This window comes from Macaca mulatta, chromosome 6 (assembly GCF_049350105.2).
Source record: "Macaca mulatta isolate MMU2019108-1 chromosome 6, T2T-MMU8v2.0, whole genome shotgun sequence".
In the NCBI taxonomy this organism is placed as follows: domain Eukaryota; kingdom Metazoa; phylum Chordata; class Mammalia; order Primates; family Cercopithecidae; genus Macaca; species Macaca mulatta.
In genome coordinates this window covers 86370962-86394714 of record NC_133411.1, presented here as the reverse complement: position 1 = coordinate 86394714, position 23753 = coordinate 86370962, and the positions used below count along the sequence as shown (strand labels likewise).

The 23753-nt window shown below is 41.8% G+C and overlaps 1 protein-coding gene across 1 annotated transcript in view; it reads right to left on the bottom strand.

The window, feature by feature from the left end:
• THBS4 (thrombospondin 4) overlaps positions 1–13492 on the bottom strand; it is a 46769-nt gene extending 33277 nt beyond the window's left edge. Inside the window, exons 1-2 of the mRNA XM_015140333.3 lie at positions 13005–13492; positions 8359–8562 (exon numbers count right to left, since the gene is read on the bottom strand). Coding sequence (XP_014995819.1) covers positions 8359–8562; positions 13005–13092 — 292 coding nt within the window. The 5' untranslated portion in view covers positions 13093–13492. The remainder of the gene's footprint in view (positions 1–8358; positions 8563–13004) is intronic.
• Between the last annotated feature and the right edge of the window lie 10261 nt (positions 13493–23753).

Genomic DNA, 23753 nt, shown 5'->3' with positions numbered 1-23753 from the left:
CACACACACACACACACACACATCTATCTAGTGAAAGAAAACACAGCAATTATGCTAAACATCTGCAGAGGACTTTGTTTTGAAAAAGTATGAGATTCATCATAGTATGCAACTATCTGGTAGGCAACAAAGCTGTGAGTGTGCACAGAAGCCCAAGGTCATGTTACAGGAGACAGATGCAAAGCAGTTTCTTAAGCGCCTATGAAACTTCTCTAGCCTTGGTAGAATGACAAAATACTACCATTATAAGTCATCCAGCTTAATATCTCACTTCACAAATTCCTTCAATAAAAGTGCAGCCTCTACCAGCACATTTCCAGTAACAAGGAACTCATTACTTTGCAGAGAAGCCCATTTCACTTTTGGATCACTCTCCAAGATTTTCCTAATACAGAGCCAATATGTTTCCTCTGTCTTCTACCAATGGATCCTAATTTTACTCTTCAGAGCTAGAGAGAGGTTTACTCTGATCTTCATTCCAAATGACATTTTCAAATATTATTTTAAAATTATTTTTAATTATTTTTATTTTTTTGAAACAAGATCTTGCCCTGTTACCCAGGCTGGAGTGCAGTGGCATGATCATGGCTCACTGCAGCCTCAAACTCCTGGGCTCAAGTGATCCTCCTGCCACAGCCTCCTGAATAGGTGGAGCTACAGGCATGTACCACCAAGTCTGGCTAATTTTTTAAAAAATGTCTTTTTGGCCGGACGCAGTGGCTTACGCCTATAATCCCAGCACTTTGGGAGGCTGAGGCAGGCGGATCACGTGGTCAGGAGTTTGAGACCAGCCTGGCCAACATGGCAAAACCCTGTCTCTACTAAAGACACACGCAAAAAAAAAATTAGCCAGGTGTGGTGGCGCGTGCCTGTAATTCCAGCTACTCAGGAGGCTGAAACAGGACAATTGCTTGAACCTGGGAGGTGGAGGTTGCAGTGAGCTGAGATCATGCCATTGCACTCCAGCCTGGGCAACCGGGTGAGACTCTGTCTCAAAAAAAAATATATATATATTTTAATTTTTTACCCAGACTGGTGTTGAATGTGTGGGCTCTAGTGATATTCCTGCCTCAGACTCTCAAAGTGCTGGGATTACAGGCATGAGCCACTGCACCTAGCCCTTTTTTCAAATATTGTAAGGCAAATTTCATATTTTTCATGTCTTCTGTCTGGCTCCTTCATTTCTCTAGTTCCTTTAACTTTTCTACTTAAATGTGGTAAACAAAACAAAACAAAACCCCAAAACGGGGCCCAGATAGGTGCTCTTTTTGTGACTCTTTTCAAGATAATCTTTGACTTGACAGTGTCCCTGTGAAATGTGTCCAGGACTAGACACAGTATTAGATGTGGCCTGAACAGTTAAGAGTACAGTGGGACTATTAGCTTCCTTAACCTGGCCATATGTATGCACTAATGAAACCTAAAGTGTAGGGAGCTTTTTATAAACAGTTGCATCACAGTATCTGTTCATTCATTCATTTGGCAAACATTTTTGAGTATCCATTATGTGTCAGGCACTATCCTCAACACTGATTAGGATTTGTTGTTGATTAGAACTCTTAGGATAGATGTCTCACATCCTGAACTTCTGCAACTTGCTTTTCACTCCTAGTTGACAGCTTTACATTTATTCTTGTTGAATTTAATCTGATTGATTTTGGCCCATTGTATTATCTGGTAGGAATTTGTAAATATGAATGATAGCATCCAACATGTTCAACTCTTTTCTAGCTTTGAATTGCAAACACGATAAAATGCTGTCTTTGCTCAAGTCACTGACGTGTTGGACAGTTCAATACCCAAGACAGAGCCGTGTCAAAAACCACCAGATAATTTGCTATACAGTGACTTATCAACCCCTAGCGGTACTATAATCTAGCTTATTCTTTTTTATATTATTTAGAAAGGTATAATAAGCAACTTTATCCAATTCTTTTCTGAAGTCAGATACATTATGCTGACAGCATGTTTTTTATCTATCAGCTTTGAAACTTTATTGAAAAAAAAGTTTGGCATGATTTATTCTTAGTAAATCCATTTTGTCTTTAAAAAAAATCACAGATTTCTTTTCTAGGCAATCCCAAAATACATGAATAATCATATAACCCTCTGGAGCTCTGTCCTAAATTTCAGTAGCCTGTGGTTTTCAGAATCCACCTTCCCTTCTTTATAAAAATGGAAACATTTGCCTGTCCTGTCTTTTAGGACCTTTCTGTTCGCTACGATTTCTAAATGATACTAACAGTGGCTCCACTATCACTTTCTTCACTAACTATCCCAATATGTAATTCATCTGGACCTGAATAGTTAGTCTCACTAAAGAGAGTGGGTGTTTTTCTGTTATCTCCTCACCTAGCTTGGATTTTTGTTTTCTTTTAACCATTCTTGACAATTTGAGGAACATTCCCCTTGATGGGTAAGACAGAAACAGAAGAGCCATCTATGACTTACCTCAATCACCTGTTAATCTCCTATTACCTATTCCAGGAGGTGGGCTTATTTCTTCCATATCTTCCATATCTCATTCTGAACATGGCTAAAAACACCCATTTTATTATCTTACGTGTGAATCACCAGCTTTGACTCAATTAGGTTTTAGCTTTTCTGTCCTAATTTTTATAGTTTTGTGTCAAATTTTAAAATTCTTTCCATCTTCTGCATATGACCACTTTAAAATTAAGCTAATTCAAGGGCATCTCATAGGAATACTGTGAAAGTTAAAAGGGAAAATAGACTTTGAGCTTTTAACACAGTCCTGGTACATTAAAAAGACTCCATAGGGCTGGGCGTGGTTGCTCACGGCTATAATCCAAGCACTTTGGGAGGTTGAAGCAGGCGGATCACCTGAGGTCAGGAGTTTGAGACCAGCCTGACCAACATGGAGAAACCCTATGTCTACTAAAAATACAAAAATTAGCTGGGCCTGGTGGCGCACGCCTGTAATCCCAGCTACTCGGGAGGCTGAGGCAGGAGAATTGCTGGAACCCAGGAGGCGGAGGTTGCAGTGAGCCAAGATTGTGCCATTGCACTCCAGCCTGGGCAACAAGAGCGAAACTCCATCTCAAAAAAAAAAAAAAAAAAAAAAAAGACTCCATAAATATTATTATTAATGTTTGAGGCCCCTCAATTTTTCCACTTATTATTGGGTCTAAAATTTTATTTTTTAAGCTCTACCATCTCTCTTAATCTATATTTCTCTTTAGCTTGCAAGCTTCAGAACCACTACTCTGAACTATTTGCATGTCCTCTCCTTAGGCTAAGGAGTTTGACTGACACTCTCTGGTCATTACAGCAAACACTTTGGGTTTCCTTCACTTCACAGCACCAAGTTGTTCTGAGACAATCATACTAAGACTAAAGAAGCAGTTCTCCTTTTCTTCTTCTGAAAGGTGAAACTGTCATCAAGGCAAGCCAGGAGTTCACCAAACCATCATCATTAGAAAACAGTTGCCTAAATAGTGGACATCTCTCTCTTTCTAATACTGTTTAAGAATATGAAAATTTTATTGAACCTCATAGTCTAAAGAAAGTTATTATACCTTATATAATTCAGTTCTTGCAATCAACCTGAGAGGTAGCTATTATTATCCCCATTTATAGGCAATCGACCAGGGCTAAGAGAGATTCAGAGATGTATTCATAGTGATGCAGTTTGTGCCTCAAACTCAGGATACAAACTGGAAAGTTGTCTTTATGCCAGATACTAGAAGAACATCAGCCATATCTTCTATCCAGCCAGGTGGTTTCTGTAGGATGCTTATTTCTATCAAGATTTAAAGCCTGTATTACTAATAACCTGGCAGATCACTTCTACCAGAAATACTACCTGTATCCTCTTATATCCTATTCCAAAAGGCCTTCAACATTTATTCATTTAAAAAAAAAAATATATATATATATATCTCTTTTGGCATGGTGTGGTGGCTCAGACCTGTAAGCCCCACACTTTAGGAGGCTGAGACAGGAGGATCACTTGAGGCCAGGAGTTCGAGACCAGCCTGGCTAACATGGCAAAACCCCATCTCTACTAAAAGAATAGAAAAATTAGCCGGGTGTAGTGGTGCGCACACGTAGTTCCAGCTACTCGGGAGGCTGAGGCAGGAGAATCAGTTGAACCTAGGAGGCAGAGGCTGCAGTGAGCTGAGATCTAGCCACTGTACTGCAGCCTGAGTGATGGAGCAAGACTTTGTCTCAATAAATAAATACATAATTTTTTTTTATTACCTACTGTGTGTCAGATATTGTAGAATCCCAGAATTTCACAATGGTGTATGTCATTTTTCACGAACAAGTCTATTCTTCTCAGCCTCCATTTATTCTTTTCAATCTGCCCATGAACCACTTCCATGTACAAGGCATCTTGCTAAGTGCTGCAGCAGATGCAAAGATAAGGGCTGCATAGTCCCTGTCTCAAGGGAGCTCCCAACCAAACGGAGAGAAGACCTAGAAGTAATTCAAGTACAAGATGAGCTAAGATGAATGTCTTCCTTAAGAGGTACAAAGTCATATTAGAAAGAATATCAGAAGGAGCTGGAGATGAGTCTTGAATGTGTAGGATTTGGGTGTCCAGAGGTGATGTAGGACATGTGCCGAGGGAGCAGAGAGCAGGAACAAAAGGATGGAGGAGAGACAGCATGTACGGCCCCAAAGAATGGCAATAGCCTATCTTGCTGAAGCTCAGGCTGCATGGAGGTTGGAATGAGGGATAAACTGGACAGGCTGCTTGGGGCCATGCAGTGGAAGCCCTGAATGCCTCACTGAGACATGGGTACATTATTCAGTTTGGAAAGGGGGCCACTAGAGGTCTCAGAGGTCAGGTGTATCTTGATCCAAATTATGTCTGTGAACAGTAATGAGGTGGTCTGGGGTAGGCTGACTTGGAGAGGGTGAGAATAGCAGCAGAGAGCTCAGTGGCAAACTCTTTCTTTGCAGTCTTCATTAGCTACATTTTAATTTGTTCCAGGAGGTCATATGGGGCCCAGATGACCAAATTCTGCTCTTTGATGCTGTGTAGTCACCCTCCTTCATCGCCTAGTCCTGGACTTTAATGGAGGAAAGGGTGTGTTTTATTTCCTACTCAGGTGTTTTAAGTCAGTAGAGATCCATTTGGATTTCTTCTGTTTCCCTGTTTACCACGCAAATCAGCAGAAGAGGAGATCAGCTGAACCTTGGCCAGATGAACGCTGTCTGGAGCCTACCACGTCCAGGAAGATAATTTATGGAGGGTTGTGCGGAGCATTATGTCAAGCCAGCATGGCTACCACTGAACACTTCAGTGGGGAGTCTCAACCACAGGCTCTGTCTTCTCCTTGGATCTGATGAACCCAGTGACTTCTTTTTATTGTTCCAGTCAGAATGGACTTCTCCTTCCTGGAACTTTATATTCACCAGTGCTGGCAAATCTTCGTACTTTTTCCGACTGCTCCAGTGAAACAACTTCTCTGTGTCACTTCAACTCTCCAAGCTCTAATAATACCATAAATCCCTCTTTGCCTTATAAGAATTCTCATTTCTAGATTCTTCCAGGACTCCTTCTGTCCCCATAGTTTCTAAGAACAATTTATCTTTCCTAATAGGTTGGAGGGTAGGGAGATGTTCATCTTTCAGTTCTTCATCTCAAACCTTTCATGTTTTCCTCTAAAAATTTTTTTTTCTTTTGAGACAGAGTCTCGCTCTGTTGCCCAGGCTGAAGTATGGAGTGCAGCGGCACGATCTCAGCTCACTGCAACCTCTGCCTCGTGGGTTCAAGCAATTCTCCTGCCTCAGCCTCCCGAGTAGCTGTGACTATAGGCATGTACCACCATGCCCGGCTAATTTTTGTATTTTTAGTAGAGACGGGGTTTTTCCATGTTGGCCATGCTGCTCTCGAACTCCTAATCTCAGGTGATCTGCCTGCCTCAGCCTCCCAAAGTGCTGGGATTACAGCCCCTAAAATTTTTGATCTGCTGGTATTTACAGCTGACTCACATTACTGGTGATTCTTCAGAGGAAACATAGTAACGATTCCCTTACCCTCTACCTACTGCCCATTAAATCTAGTGCTACTCTTGTCTATGCAAAATGAAAGGATCAGTTCAGGGCAAGTTGCTTCCTTGTGCTTCCCAGCAACACAGACTTTCCACAATGGGCTCACAAATACTGACCAATTTAGAAATAGAGGGTGAGAGGCAGTGAGGGCAAAAGCTGGGAGCAGTTTTTTACACTGTAGAGGAACTTCTGGCCATTAAGCTGGATGAACCAAAAAAAAAAAAAAAAAAAATCTTTGCAATGCCTCTGAAATAGACAGGTTAGGTTAGGAGAAGTTGCTGATCCACAGATGAAGAACGATGATTTTTACAGATCACAAACTGAGTAGCTGGGTTGTCAGAAGGTGAGCAGTTCCTTCAACAGATGCTAGGCAAAATGGGGCTGTTTGATTCAAGGCAGAGACATGGGCAGAATCTCCTCTCATTAGGGCTGAAGATGGGAAAAGGGGGACAGGAATGGTTGACCCATCTGCTGGCTATGTCCCCAGACTCACTTTATTATCTGACACCTCCTTACGGCCCCTGACACACTGTGAGCCACATACAGAGAAAGCAGATCTGGGAGTAGAGTGGAAGCAGGGAAGAAGCATGTTGGAATTTGACAGAAAAGAAGGGGTTAAAATCCCATTCCTTTACACTTTTAACTTTAGAGTCCTATGAAAATTAAGAATTAGAAACTTCTTTTATTTCCTAATGCCTACAGATTTAAGTGTACAATCACAAGCACAATCTAAGAGAGAGTTTGAAGCACTAGGAAGTGTCTACTTTGTAAAGCAAACTGAAATAAACATAAAATCCAGCCAGAAGAACCAGTTCTCCTATTTTATTAAAAGCATGAAGCAGTAGGAACACACATCTGTCACATTCCTTAATAAACAGGAACAGGTGTTGTCCCCCGGGCAGGAGTGGAGGAGAAGGCAATGAAAAATAGTGACCATTTTCTTTGGGACTCACTTCTCAGTGCTTATAGTAACTTACTACGGCAATAAAACAAATGACAGCAGAGGAATCAAACCAGTGACAGGCCTGTGTCTGGCATGCACAGGGAGAAAAGAGCCCTATTCGTCCTGTTCTACTGGTTAAGGTCTATTCTCTCCATCACAGCCAGGTAGGTGCTTATGGAGCTAGGAGCTAGGTCTACTGAGCACTGGCTTCAAAGGGAACATAAGAATGGTATGCGGTGGCTGTCATGGGCTGAATGTTTGTATCTGCCCCTTCCTCCTGCCCCACCAAATTCATATATTGAACTCCTAATCTCCAGCGTGATGGTATTTGGAAGTGAGGGTTTTGGGAGATGATTAGGTTTAGATGAGGTCCTGAGGGTGTGGCCCTCATGATGGGAATAGTGACCTTATAAGAAGAGACACAAGAGAGCTTGCTGTCTGTCTGCATCATGTGAGGACACAATAAAAAGATGGCCATCTATAATCCCGGAACTGGGCACTTACGAGGATCCAAATCTGCTGGTGGTACGGTTTGGATATGGTCTGTCTGTCCCCATCAAAACTTGTGCTGAAAGTTGGTCCCCAGTGTGGCAGTGTTGGGAGGTGGCGCCTTGTGGGAGGTGTATGGATTATGGGGGTGGATCTCTTATGAATGGCTTGGTGCCGTTCTCGAGATAGTGAGTTTCGGCTCTTGTGAAAATGGATTAGTTCTCAAGAGAATGGATTAGTTCCTGAGAGAGTAGGTTGTTATAAAGCTAGGATGCCCCTCAGGTTTTCTCCTCTTCCCATGTGTCTGCTCCCTCTTTGACCTTCTCCACCACGTTGTGACACAAGAAAGTCCTTGTCAGAAGCCAGGGCCATGCTCTTGAACTTCCCAGCCTACAGAACTGTGAACTAAATAAATCTCTTTTCTTCATAAATTACCCAGTCTCAGGTAGTCTTTTATAGCAACACAAAATGGACTAAGATGGCACCATGATCTTAGACTTATCACGCTCTAGAACTGTGAGGCGTAAATGTCTATTGTTTAAGCCACATAGTCTATGGTATTTTGTTATAGCAGCCTGAGCTGCCTAAGATAGTGGCTGAATTGTCCCTTGTCCTGTCTGCTCCAGAACTGGATTCAGAATAACATAAGGATGAGACAATGTCAAAAGCCATCTTGGTCACAGCAATTCTTCTTTTTTTCTCCCAATGTCACTTTCTCCCTGAACCCACCACCCCCATATAGGTAAATGTACAGTAAGAAGAATTCAATATTGAAAATTGAGATGACTAGTGAGTGAGAATATAATTGTACAAGAAAACCATCTCAAAGAAAGTATACCCCTAATCCTGGAATAGAAAAAGGAGATTTTTAAGAAAATAATTTCAGCAAATTTGCTTACCTTTGTTTAAGCGTCCCATCACAGTAAATTCAAAATATTTACTGTTGTCAGTTGAAGAGTAAAGACCGAAGATGGTGGCTGAACTTTTAGTCTGCAGCTTGAAGGTGGAAATCACATAGAGATCATTCAGAGCTTGATCTGTCAGGACTGGCAGCAGAGCGCCTGGGTTCACCCTCTGACTGGAAGATGGGAGAAGGTCAAAGACTGGGGAGAAGGGAGAAAAGGGGTATAAGTGAAAGATTCAATTTGGCGGAAAACAGGGTTTTTTTTTTGGTTGGGGGGGCAATTTGACAGTAAGCTACAAAGTAATGTAAACTAATCTTGTAATCCCTTTTCCATATTGCCAAACTCACCAGTTCTTCCCTGTTACTTTTACAGTGGCTGGACATCTGAGCCAGAAGAAATATAGCACAATATTCATCACTGGGTATAGCCTTCAAGAGAGGACTGAATTTGCAAACACAAAATTGGGTTTGGCTGAACAAGTAGCTCTGAAAATGCCCACCAGGAAAAGCACTAAAGGCTTAAAGTACAAGGGGGACTGGTGAATGCATCCAAGCCATTGCTTTACTGATGTCCCCAAGCAGTGAATTTCTGTCACAGAGTCCCTTAGGCACCTCCAGGACCAGAGCCAATTGTGTTTTCCTGGTCAGTGACAAATGACAGGAAATGCAGCAGAAAACATGGATATGGTGGTAGATGTGCTGGCGGAAAATGATTTGCTACCTTTGTGAGACCTAAGTGTTCCCTTTGTGCCTTTACAATTTTCCGGCATTTCTCTGTTTAAAAAAATCCCAGTGTGGAAACAAAAAAAAACAAAATGATGTGGTGTCTGTTTCTTGACTATATCTTGACTTATAGAGTTGGTCTACAAAAATCAGAATCTGCATCTGTATTTGTATAAGTTGCTTTTGATCAAGCAAGCAGTACTTTCTCTCACAAACTTTGTAATATTTATGAAAGCTGTGAGAGAGTATGCCTAGAGTCATTTAAAAGGCAAAGGCCAAATTTGGGTAATACTCTGTAGAAGTTACTTAGTGTATCTATTAGCATATGCAAATATCACTTGAACAATTACATAGCCTGCAGAAACTTCAGCACCTACAGCTGTCTCTTTGATATAATAATCTAGTTATTAAATGGGTAATATTGACAATTGATAAAGAGTTCTTACAAATCAATAAAATGATAAGCATCCTAACAGAAAAATGGGCAAGGAATATGAAAAGGCAATTTACATAAAAAGAATTACAATGACCATTAAGTATATAAATAAATGTTCATGTATTTATCTAATGATGCAGGAGTTGCTAACTTAAACAATAAGATATTGTTTTCACCATCGAATTGGAAAATTAGTAAATACAATAGTACTCAACTGTGAGAGTTCAGGGAAATGGGCAGTCTCTGTACCACTGTGTAACATTTAAACTAGTATAAACATTTTGAAGACAGTTTAAACAACAGTAATAAAGGCTCTAAAACATATGTGCTCTTTAATCTAGCAATTTTACTTATGGGAATTTATCCTATGGAAATAATGAATAACATGGTAAATTATTTAGGTATAAGAATATTAGACACTAGTGGTAATTCTAGAATTTCTATTTAGGAAAGAATTAGGTGAAAATCTAATTGGAAGAGAGGTAAACCTGAGCTCTGTTGGCATAGCAATTTGCTATGAAAATATTAACTGTTCTTAGCAAAAAAAAAAAAAAAAAGAAGGGCTTGGCTGAGATTGAGGGGATGGTTAAAATCATCCCAAACCATCCTGTGACACTCGCACTTGTTCAATAAATTATTATTTACAATATCAACACCAAAAACAACTTAAGGGTTCTATATTACAACCCTGGCTAAATGTATTTTGATTCTTCCAAAAAGCAGAATACTACCTAATTTTAAAGTGTAGCTGAATACTTACAGATGTGGAAAGATGTTCATGATACATTAAAAAAGGATTCTAAAACTGTATGTATAACATAATTCCATTTGAAATATATTTTCACGTAGAAAAAGATTTGAAATGAAAGACAACAACATGTTAATGTTAATAGAAGCTATCCCTGGGTTGCATAAATATAAGTTTTAAATTTCTTCTTTATTTTTTGCTTTTCTAACTTTTATCTTTGCTACAATGGGCAAGTATTGCTTTTGTAATAAGAATGAATAAAAGTTCTAAAGCAAACAGGCAAAAACCTAATTACTCAAGAATGTCTACCCTTTTTAAAAGACAATTTGTCTTCAAACTGGATCTATATTGTATTTTTCGCATGTACCGGGGTCCTTACACAGTAATGAATTTAATATGAGACGTGTTGGAAAGTAGAACATTTACTGTGTTCCTCTTAGTGCCTATATCCCTAAACCATAAACACTGTTGCCTACTGCATTTCAAAAGGGAAATTGGATTTTTTAATCTTCAAGAGAATTGGAAATTTTACATTTCCACTAATGAGGGCAAAGGGAAATAAGGTATTATGTTTTAAAGTTCCATTCAGGACAAAACATCTTCAGAAAAGAGATATGTTTTTAAAGTATGGGAACTACCTTCAAAGCAAAATTCTTAGTACTCTTGATTTTTGCTTTGACTATGATCAGGTCCATGATGTAACTCAAGCTAAACTTGCTGTATTTCAATCTATGGTTTGTCTGATTCGTTTGCATCTCTCTCAAGAGGCAGAGATGGGATTACTTAGTAATGAACATAGAGAGTGTTTTGAAAAGGAAATGAGACACTACCATTTTCTATTAATGTTATTATGTTTTAGTAAAAGTGCCAGGATCAAAGCACAATCCTCTAGTGTTAGAGGTGAAATTACTGCTATCAATGAGCCCAGCAACCATGGTATGTAAATTGAATATATACTAATTTAAGACTAGCAATGCAGCTCAGAGGAAGAAGGAGATAAGCAAATTATCCTGTTAAGCCTGATGATTGCAGACTAGATAATGCAATAAAAGAATCTATCAGAAAGTTGACTTAATCAGATCATCTACAGCAACTAAATTAACCAGATAATTTAGGTTATATAGGCTGAGTTCAAGTCTCCATAAAATGGTCAGGTATGTCTGAGAAACAGCACACCTAAGGCACACCATGATGCTGTATGTTCAAAAGTCAAGAATGCATATAATGAAAAAAAATTATACCTATACATTCAAACTTGCCAAATATCACCACAATAAGACTTTTGAAGCATCTTTAAAAGCTTCCTTTCCTACCTTCCTAGAACTATGAGGCACAGACTACAGCATTTCAAATATTTCAGCACAAACTTAAAGTTAGCAGTACTCTAGCCCCTGAAACCACAATTCTGGTTGTCTGGTCTGGAATGAAAATGAGTTATTTGGCGAAATGCAGTTTAAATGGGCGATTCCAGCAGCAGGAGGCAGGGGAGTTGAGAACACCCTCATAGGCATTCTTTGCTCTGGCTTCAAGAGGAAAAACAACTTTTACTTCAAGTTGTGTGTCTCTTCCAGTTTTATTTCCATAGTCAGTAATAAATCAACCCAGGCACCAAGTTCAAACACATGAAACTCACCCCTACCAGTTAGGGCCAGTTAGACCCCTAAGATTTTTTTTTTTTTCTTTTTTGCTTAAATTATGTCTTTCTTTTGGTCTTTACAAAAAAACTGTTTAACTGCTTTCTACCCAATGGCTATCTCACACCCATTTAACCAAGGGGTTTGAGGACTGTCCAAGTATCTTTTCACATTATTTGTATTTTTACCTTTTCATAGAAAAAGACTTTTTAAAAAATTATAGATTCAGGGGGTACACGTGCAAGTCTGTCACGTGGGTGTATTGCATAAGGTGGGATTTGAGCTTCTAGTGAACACATCACCCAGTGAACGTAGTACCCAATTGGTAGTTTTCCCAACCCTCACCCCCACTTTTGGAGTCCCCAGTGTCTACTGTTTCCACCTTTATGTCCATATGTACCCACTGTTTAGCTCTCACTTGCGAGAACATGCTATTTGGTTTTCTGTTCCTGCCTTAATTAACTTAGGAAAATGGCCTCCAGCTGCACTCATCTTGCTGCAAAGAACATGATTTCACTGAAAAAGACCAGGTTTTCAGCCCTTCCTATTTATCTCAGAAATTAAGACATCAAGCCAACTCCTGAAAGAAACGTTCTCTTTGGCGTTCAAGCAAAGTCAGAGCAGAAAATGCAGGTGGCAGGGCAAGTAGAGTAATTCTGCATCTTTCTCAGGGATGTCAAGAGCAGACTCTGGGCGAACATCGCTATGCCTATGGAAGAATTTAGGGAGCAAGGCTGCCTGGAGGGAACAGGCACAGGATGCAGGACCCGGAGTTCACCCTACACCAGAGCCTAACATGTTAGAGGTCTAGCGCCGTGTAGCAAGTTTTGAAGGCAACCCCGCGTCTTTGCATAGTTTGAATCAATTTTACATCCCCCACCTATTTAGGGAATTGTTCCCATCATTGGATAATCGAATTTCAGAAAATTCTAGACTAATCACTACCTCCAATCACAATATGCTTTTTTGGGCCCGGGAGGAACAGAGAGGGGCTGAGCAAGGCCCCAGGAGCACAGTGCCGAGCAGGTCCCTCCTCTACTCGCTCCGCGGATGGGGCACCCGGTGCCTGTAGCCCCCGGGACCGACCCGAGCCCACTTACCCTGGGGGGTGGCCTGGGCGCCGGCCGCCAGCCACGGCTGCAGGACCAGGTGCAGCAGGAGGACGGCGGCTCCGCGCGGGGCCAGCATGTTGGCTCTTCCTGCTCCCCGCGAGGCCTGGGGCGAAGGCGGCGTTGGCCCTGTCTGGGGGTCCCCGGGCCGTGCGTTGAACCTCGGTCGGGGCCCGGGCCGGCGGCGCAGGTGACCCGTGCTCGGCGTCCGGGCTGCCGTCGGGGGAGGCGCTCGCGTCCCGGCCGCGCGGTGCTTGGTTGCTGGCGGCTGCGCTCCGCGGCCGCGGCCCGGCGCTTTATGGTGCGGCCGGGCGGGGGAGGGCCTGGGCGGGGGCGGCCCCCTTGGCGGGATCCCCTGTCCCGGGAAGAGCTGGGCAGCTGGAGCCGCAAGCCGGGGCCGCAGGGAGAAGGGCGCGGGTGTGAGGATGGGAAGGAGCCTGGACGGACCAGGTCCTGGGGTGGGTGTAGACACGGCCCCGACGCGCGAGGGTAGGAGCGAAGATGGGCAGTCGGGGCTGGAGAGAAAGGGGTGCTGAGCAGAGGCACTCGGGGCCACAGGGGAGAAAGGAGCGGGAGGAAAGGGGCGAAAGGGAGAAGAAAGTGACACTGACCCACCAGCTTTGGGCACCTTCAGTCCCCCACCCTTGTGCTCCTTTTGTTTTCTAAAAAGAGGACTATCCTTTGGATCGGCTTTGAACGCCCACCTTGAGAAAGAATCCTGAAGTTCTCCAGGAACGCTCTGCCACCTAACGTGGCCCAGAGAGCAACAAGTTTCTTTCATTTCTTCAAGATTTTCTTGAATACTTGAAAGGCTGAATGTTTTTCTCTATCGTTTTGAGACACAGTGAAAGGAAAGTTTTTGTGTTTTTAATGGAAATAAAACACATCTCAAGGAATCCATCCAGACAGAGCCATTTCTAGGCTGGTGAATCTGTGCTTTTTGGAGAATTTGTTTTCAGTTTGGTTTCCAAACGCCCTGCTTGCCCACCTCTATTCCTCTGTCACCAAAGATTCCGTGTGACAGTTTAAAGGTGCGGGGGTAGGACTTGAAAGAGATCGAGGGAAGGCAAGTAATTCGTCCTCCTCCTGGGTAAAGCTCCCGGAATTATATGGATTAACTAGAGGAAAAAATATTTGATAAACAGTGGCAAAAATTTCTCCTCTGTAACAATCTCGACTAATGGAGAAGATCCAGCAAAGTATTGCTATCTCTTTTATGTCTCAAATAATTCCATTTCAAAGTTTAATAAGCCACAAACTGGGAGATTAATGCACCATTTTATCCCCAAACTGTGCTAAAATAACCTGACACCAATTATTACTCAATTTACAGCTATCTGCAGAGCTCTCTAATATGTAAGGTCCAGTACAAGTCTATCCAGGGTTCCTTTAATGCCGCATTACACTAAAGTCACTCTCTGGAATGGGGCACCATATGTCTACACATGAGAGAGCACTGAGAGACACAGAGGATGTCCATACATATCAACTATGAGATGGACTAGATTTGGGAATCTTCAAATCTCCAGACCATGTTCTCAGGAGTGGCCTGGGTTTGAGAGGAATCCAGGTTCCCAACCTACGCTTCAAGCAGAACAGCCTTGCTTTTCTATGTTTTGTACAGTAGACTTCAGACATTAAGATTTTCTGTGAAGACAATGTTTAGATGTTCAAAATTTTGAAAGCCACTATTCAGTGGTTCTCAGCTGATTGGGTATATCAGAATCTCCTGGGGAATTTAAAAAACAGTGATTAGGTGCCTACAGGGAACAAATGAAACCAGTCATCAAAAGAAACAATATACTATATCACACCATAGTCTACTCCTCCTTAAATGAGTCACCGAGCAAGCCTAGTAGATGCCTGCGAGAGTTCTTGTGTAGTGCTCCAGACACTGCCTGTTTCCTCTCAGATCTGGTGCTCACCTTCCACTGCATGCTTGTCAGCAGTCTAGATAAAATGGAAGACTAGAGAGCAATAAGAAGGTAGAAGGTAGAAACTAGAGTATTTCCCTCTCTGTGAACTGAATGGATGTATCTTCTTTGTGACTCTTGCAGGTGAGGTCCACCATGATTCTAGCTTCTGCCTTCTCACCATTTGAGTCCTCCAGCCATGATGTTGGAGATCACTTACTGTAGTTGCTAAAATGTGGATTGCCTCACTCTTCCGGTTGACATCTCAGTTCTTCCATTATATATGTAATCATTTCCCTGTATTAAATTTCTTCTATTTAAAATACCTAGAGTATTTGCTAGGAATCTCCATGGTGAGGACGATGCACCACATGCTGCTGGAGATGAATGTGTTGGAGGGCACCCTGCAGTGCCCAGAGTCTGGACATGTGTTCCCCATCAGCCGTGGGATCCCCAACATGCTGCTGAATGATGAGGAAACAGAGTTGATCGTGCTAAGTGCCGTTTTCTTTTCCTTTTTGTGTGTATTTTTGTTGATGTTACCCTGTTGCTGAATTCTGCCATGTGTGTCCCCAACCCTTGATCCAATGACACACCAGACACACAGTGTTCTTGAGCACGATAGTATTTTTTTCTCATTAAAGACTCAAAACAAAAAACAAACAAACAAACATACAAAAAAACTAAGAATTTTCGATTCATAGCAAATTCCCAGCAAAATAGCTCACACATCATGATGGTTAATGTTAAGTGTCAACTTGACTGGATTGAAGGATGCAAAGTATTGCTCCTGGGTGTGTCTGTGAGGGTGCTGCCAAAGGAGATTAACACCTGAGTCTGTGGACTGGGAGAGGCAGAGCCACCCTCAGTCTGGGTAGGCACCATCTAATCAGCTGCCAGTGAGGCTAGAATAAAGCAGGCAGGAGAAGACGGATGAGCAGACTTGCTGAGTCTTCTGGCCTTGATCTTTTTCTGTGCTGGATGCTTCCTGCCCTCAAACATTAGACTCCAAGTTCTTCAGCTTTTGGACTCTTGGACTTACACCAGTGATTTGCTAGGGGTTCTTGGGCCTTCAGCCACAGACTAAAGGCTGCACTGTCAGCTTCCCTGTTTTGAGGTGTTGGGACTTGGACTGGCTTCCTTGCTCCTCATCTTGTAGACAGCCTATTGTGGGATCTCATCTTGTGATCTTGAGTCAATACTCCTTAATAAACTCCCCTTCCTATCTATCCTATTAGTTCTGTCCCTCTAGAGAACCCTAAGTGTAATGGAAAAACAAAAGATTGACTACTAAGTGTAATGGAAAAACAAAAGAATCAAATGACTTTCTGTTAGCCTAGCAGAATTTACAATCTGGTTTTGCTTTTAGAGGGCTTGCGTTTTTATGCAGCCGTTCACTGGGGAGTCTCAGTAAACTTTTTCTTTATGTCCTCAGAATCTAAAGTAAATTTGATTACAATAAAATTAATTTAATTAGCTATGAAATATATGATAAAGGAGACAAAAGAGTTTATTTTCATTTCCATTCCACTTCTTGTTAAAATATCTGTTCATGTACTTACATTGGATTTTATTTCATTTATTTTAATAATGTATTGATTTTTTTCCCAGTATCTGACTGTGAGCTCCTTAGTATTATCTCATTTATTTTTGTAACTCTAATTCCAAGTACAGTACCTAACATTTAGTAGTAAATATATCATTGAATTGACTTTCCTTCTCTTAATACTGTAATCTAGGATAAGAGTTGTGATATATTAGTAATCCATTAGTAGGTGCAGTAGGTAACAAAACAGGCCCCAATTCTTTACTCTTCTATGTACACATCTTTTATTCTTCTGTGTACACATCTCATGGCTTGGCCATGTAACATGCTTGGCCAATAGGATTTTGGCAAAAGTGCCACAAGCAGAGGCTTAAAAAGTGCTTGTGTGATTGGGCTGGCTTACTCCTGCACCTTTGCCTTTGCCATGATAGCATGCCTGTGCTGGCCTATTGGAGGATGAGAGACATGGAGCAGAGTACAGCCCACCCCAGGCAAAGCCAGCCAAGATCAAGCTGACAGTGAATGAGTTCAGGCAAGATGAGTAGAGCTGTTTGGCTGACTCCAGATGTGTGAGCAGGACACATTTATTTTTGTATACCATTGAGGTTTGTGGGTTGTTTGTTATGTAACAATATTATAGCAATGGAGAACTGATATACTACATTTTATTTCTTTTCTAATTGTTGTAATACAGAGTATGACTTAATTTTTGATGTTTGACTGCTGACAGCTCTCAAGCCCCACTACTTTCCTTCCTCTCTGCCCCACATCTGGGCAAACTGATAAGAATGCCTGGGTGGTCCTTCCTTGGCACTAGCAGGAAGTTCCAACAGTGTAAGCCCTAGCCCATGTACAGGAACCCTCATCACAGCCCCACTCCTAACCACAATAAGAATCCCAAAGCCATTCTCCTTTCTTGTTCTCTCTAGCTTACAGACCAGCTTGGGAACCCATCTTACTCTCCCCCAAAAAGCGTATTCTGTGAGCAATAAACCTTTCAAACCCCTTTGCTGCATGTGTGATGGCATTATTGATTTTGGCATCCAAACCCAATTCTAAAAGCGGGGATCTATCCTGCTCCTGTGGGGTGACTATAGCACTATTCTTCACAAGTTGGGGAAATCACCCATACTGTGCACTTATATTTGGCACAACTAAGTAGAAGTTTTATACACATGTGTTAATTGATATAGGTATAATAATAAAATTACCATTAGTTATGTCAGGTTTTCCACTTGAATTTTTGAAGGAAACAGAAATGGATATAATTATTAACATTAAAAGATGGATAAAGGGCCAGGTTTGGTGGCTCATGCTTATAATCTCAGCACTTAGGATGCCAAGGTGGGAGAATCACTTGAGACCAGGAGCTGCAGACCAACCTGGGCAACATAGTAAGACCTCATCTCTATAATAATAAAAAATAAAAAATCAGGCCAGGCGCAAGGTAGCTCACGCCTGTAATCTCAGCACTTTGGGAGGCCGAGGCAGGTGGATCACAAGGTCAGGAGTTTGAGACCAGCCTGGCCAACATGGTGAAACCCCATCTCTACTAAAAATACAAACAATTAGCCAGGCATGGTGGTGGGCACCTGTAATCCCAGCTACTCAGGAGGCTGAGGCAGGAGAATCACTTGAACCTGGGAGGTAGAGGTTGCAGTGAGCCGAGATTGCACGACTGCACTCCAGCCTAGGCAACAGAGCAAGACTCTGTCTCAAAAACAAAAACAAGTTAAAAAATTAGTTAGGCATGGTGGTGCCCACCTGTGGCCCTGAGAACTTGGGAGGCTGGGGTGAGAGAATTGCTTGGGCCCAGGAGGTTGAGACTGCAGTGAGAGCCATGATCATGCCACTGCATTCCAGCCTGGGCAACAGAGCAAGACCCTGTCTCAAAAGAAAAAAAAAAAAAAAAGATGTTTACATTCTACTGTGTGATGACATTTATACTCTAGCACTGGGAAAGGCAGACTTTGGACTCCTATTTAGTTCACTGTTAATAACAAAGGAAGGTGCTTAAGTGACAGGAAAATAGCTATTCCAAGAACTACTTACCACAGATAAGGGCTCAGTAAATGAAGCAGGAGTCTTTTGATTAGTGTGCAATTCAAAGTAGAATTTCCCCCCCAGAATTTAGAAGATATTTTGCTTTTGCAATTAGGCACTGATGATTAGCAAAGCAAGAAAAGAAGTGTGAAAAATCACTCATTTTCAATCTTACTAAGGGTCTCTATAAAAAAATTATCATTAACCTCTTTAATATATTTTACTAAATAAAATGTAAAATCCTTAGAAAAATAGCAAGAAATCAATTGTGAGGACATTTGTTACAATTATGTATACATTTAATAATTATGTATATACCAAACTTAAAGTCCAGAGAGAGTTTTTAACAACTAGGATCTCTTAAAGTAATTGCTTGCCTTCATTAAACAACACATTTATCCATCCATATGGTGGTTCCTGCAATGTCAAATGACAACAATGATTACTGGGCTAGGAATATCCTTTACTGAGTGCCAGGTGTCTAGTCTAGATGTATTTGCTAAGAAAATACTATGCAGAGTGTAATGAAATAATATGACATAAAACAAACTTGCAAAATACATGAAAATTACATTAATTTGGATCCTGCCTCAGCCTTGCAAGTAGCTGGGAATTTTGGATAGCCTGATTTTACTTGGGGTGAAGTTCATCTATGGGGAAAAAGGAATTTGCAAGCAAATGAATAGTATTACTTGAATTCCTGGGGGCATGTTTATCCTAACTAAAATAACTGTCACATCGAAGGATTTTAGTAGTTAACTTCCAACAGAAAATCAGTGCTGCTAATTACAAATTACCTCTAATTAGTTCACTAAAGCTGTAGGTATAGATGAGGCTACATAAGAAGAGTGTGTAAAATAAGAAAAAACGGAGAGGTGGTACAGGAACACTGGGGAACACTAGTATTAAGAGCCTAGTAGAAGGAGAAGCCAGAAATAAATATTTAAGGATGCAAAAGAAAATTTGGAAAGTATGGTTTCATGGGCCGGGCATGGTGGCTCATGCCTGTAATCCCAGCACTTTGGGAGGCCGAGAAGGGTGGATCACTTGAGGTCAGGAGTTCGAGATCAGCCTGGCCAAAGTGGTGAAATCCCATCTCTATTAAAAACACAAAAATTAGCCAGGCATGGTGGTGGGCGTCTGTAATCCCAGCTACTTGGGAGGCTGAGGCAGGAGAATCGCTAGAACTCGGGAGGTGGAGGTTGCAGTGAGCCGAGATTGCACCACTGCATTCTATCCTGGGCCACATTATCAAGACTCTGTCTCAAAACAAACAAACCAAAAAAAAAGTATGGTGTGGGAGAGGCATAGTGAATAGTATTGACTATTTTGAACTCTGGGGAGAGGTCAGGCCAGATAAGAGCTAAAAACTGTGCTTGGGTTTATCAACTCAGAAGTCACTGGTGACTCTGTTGAAAGCAGTTTGATGGAGTAGTGTGGGTGAAACAAGGGCAGAGTATTGCTATTTGAGGAGTGAGGATGACAGAATACGAAGTGGAGAGGGTAAGAGTAGATAACTTCGTGGGTTTTTTAGAGACAGTGGCGGAGGTGGGGTGGGGTGGGGATGTCTTGCTGTGTTGCCCAGGCTTGTCTGAAACTCCTGAGTTCAAAAGATACTCCTGCCTCAGTCTCCTGTGTAGCTGGGATTGCAGGTGTGCACTATTGTGCCCTGCTAGGATAGATGAACTTTTAAGAAGCTTGTCTGTAAAGCAGAAGGTGGATATAGAGCAGTAACTCTGTGGGAGAGAAATGAACGTATTTTGATTTAGGTTGAATAGAGCTGCCAAGGAGGGAGGAGTTGTTATAGTATTTTAGGTTTTCTTTTTTTTTTTTTTTTTTTTTTTTTTGAGGCGGAGTCTCGCTCTGTCGCCCAGGCTGGAGTGCAGTGGCGCGATCTCAGCTCACTGCAAGCTCCGCCTCCCGGGTTCCCGCCATTCTCCTGCCTCAGCCTCCCGAGTAGCTGGGACTACAGGCGCCGCCACCACGCCCGGCTAATTTTTTTGTATTTTTAGTGGAGACGGGGTTTCATTGTGTTAGCCAGGATGGTCTCGATCTCCTGACCTCGTGATCCGCCCGTCTCGGCCTCCCAAAGTGCTGGGATTACAGGCTTGAGCCACCGCGCCCGGCCTAGGTTTTCTTTTTCTTCCTTTTTTTTTTTTTTTTTTTTTTGAGACACGGTCTTACTCTGTCACCCAGGCTGGAGTACAGTGGCACGACCTTGGCTCACTGCAGCCTCAACCTCCTGGGCTCAGGTGATCCTCCCACCTCAGCCTCCCAAGTAGCTGGGAATACATGTGTCCACTACAATGCCTGGCCAATTTTTGTACTTTTTTGTAGAAACGGGATTTTGCCATGTTGCCTAGGCTGGTCTTGAACTCCTGGGCTCAAGCAGTCCACCTGCCTTGGCCTCCCAAATTGCTGGGATTACAGGTGTGAGTCGCTGTGTCCTGCCTGATATTTTATGATTTTTTTATAATGGTTTTTCATTTTATGTGTCACATCACTCCTTTAGCAATGTAAGCTGTGCAAGAGTGAAGTCTGTCAGTGTAATAGATGGTAACAAAATTCCCATCTTGGGGATTTATTATTTCCTACAACATGAAGTCCAGAGGGAGAGAGGTACGGAGGTGCTTTGGTGGATTAATCATGTTATGCCTGTGGACCAATTCCTGGACTTCCCTCATGGTTGCAAAATGGCTGCTGCAGCTCTAAACATTGTCTCTTTACATGATATCATCCCAAAGTAGGAAACAAGGAGAGGGTGGGGATTCTGCTCTTGTAGCTTTCTTTTTTTCCAGTGAGAAAAACCTTTTCCAGAATCACCCCAACAGACTTCTCTTCAGGTCTTACTGTCCAGGAGTTGGTCATAGACATACCCCTTTGTTTGCCAGGAAGGTGGAAAAGTGACAATCTGGTTTTTTCAGACTCTATTATGAGAGGTGGACTCTACCAGGAAGAAAGAGGGAGAAGGGAATGGATTATTGCCCATGTCAACAAGATTGGCTGCAAGTTCTGTGTCTTCTGCTTTGTTAGTGCCTGCTGCAGTGCTGGGTGTTTACAGGTGGGTCTCTGGCAAATAGTCTTATTCTTCAGTAAGGTTTATAGTGCGATAAAACAAATACGTGAGGTAGAGAGGAGAAGTAATGTCCTGGTAAATCAGAATGGGAATGAGAGTGTGGGGAAAAACATAAAGTCTTAGGGAAAAGTAAATGGGCGGAAAGAGTGAAAATGACTTCAATTTCAGAAAATGACTTGAATTTCTTTTCAATGTATTAAAAGTTTTAGACCAGGCACTGGCAACTATAGCCTATAGGCTGAATCTGGCCCACTGCTTGTTTTTATAGGATCAGTGAGCTAAGAATAATTTTTATAGTTTTAAATGATTGGAATTTAATATTTCTGACGTGAAAATCATGTGAAATTCAAATTTCAAGGCTCATAATTAAAGTTTTATTGGAACACAGCAATGCTGTGTCCATTTTTGTGGCACAATGGCACAGTTGAGTAGTTGTAACAGAGCCCATGTGGCCTGCGAAGGTCTCAGATACTTACTCTCTAGTCCTTTACAGAAAAGGTTACTGACCCCTGTTCTAGATCATGACTTTTCTGGCAATCCTTGTCCATTAATATTAGACTCAATTATTAAGTAGAAAAAAACACAGGAGGAAGGAGAAGGACATATTAGTGGGCTTCTTTTCTTGCTGGTAGTCCTTTCCCTACTTTCTTATCGACTACTCAGATCTAGGAGTCGAGGTACACGGGATATTAGAGTTACCATCTTGCCTCCTCATACCGCAAACTAAAAACTATTAAACCTGTTGTTCATCTCCTTGTAAGTATAGTGTTTCTTTTCAGTGGTATTAAAATGATTCAGGTTCATATAAATTTCAGGAGAAGTGGGAGGGAATTGGTCACTGACTTGAAAACTGTTTAATGGAAATGTGATTTCATGTATGGATCTAGGGAAATGTATACTGCAAACACAATTTATTCCATTTGAGCATTAAATTCCATTGGTATGTAGCATGTGCTTTATCACACACGTCACTTAAAAATGACTTTCCGACCTATATAATCTTCGCAATGGGATTTCCTTGTGGAGTTCTGCCATGCCCCTTCACCTGAAGAGTTTCTGAGTATGGGTATAATTACTAGTGATGTTGATTATTTTGGCTACCACATTTAAAAACTGACTAATGGGAAAGGAAAATAGAAGTAACAAATCTAATAAAGTTTACCCAGAAAACTAGAGTGTTAATGTAGTAGAGGAATTTGGAATAAGAACAGAGAAGGGGGACGTGTGGAGGACCTCAGGACAGGTGAGAGGTGACAGAGGGTCCCTCAAGGATGAATGAGCTCATTGCATCCACGGGTTTTGAGCACTGATTCCTTTAAAGCGCCTATCAGGAAGAGCTCCTCCTGAGTGAGCCCCAAGCGCCATTCATGATTCCTTCTTCTTTCCCTGATGTTCCCCCAACAACTCCCTGCAAGGTAAGAGCTCATTTTCTAGTGCCTTTCCAGTGGGGCCAGGTCTCCATCCACAGCAGCTCCCTAAAGTTGCTTGTGGGGTCATGGGCTTTGGGGCTAGTTCTCTGAGGGCTGCAGTGCCTTGAACACAATCTTTGAACACTGTCTGTGTATCTAATAGTTAAGCAACTAAAATCAGAGGACTGCAGACTGGCCCTAGCATGCTTTATGAGGGCTTCTTCTGTGAGCGTATGACTAGTTTTTCTCATCTTTTTTGCATAACACAACGTTCTTATACATATGTCCTTGTAATCATATTCATGCATGCATATATATCCATGTTTATGTATAAGTACACATATACCCACGCACCATCTTTTTCTTTTTCCGTGGAAGAATACGGTAAGTTTTTACTGCCTAGAAACCCATATCATAATAATAACCAACTTTAAATATCTCATTCAGATAGGACGCTTTGTCTTATATTTGATCTCATCTGATCTTTACAACAATGAGGTGGGACAGACGGGTGCCATAGTTATAATTATAACCCACCAATTTTTTCAGCAGGTACTGTAGTTATAATTTCCACTGCACAGATTAGAAAACTGAACGTCAGGGAGATTGAACAACCTTCCCAAGGAAATGCCAGAAACTGGACTCGAACTCAGGTCTTCTGATCCTAGGCACAGTGTCCTTCTACTTGCTTGCACTGCCTTAGGGAGAGTGAATGTCTGATCAATGCATAAAACTTTGCTTCTGGGGCAGACT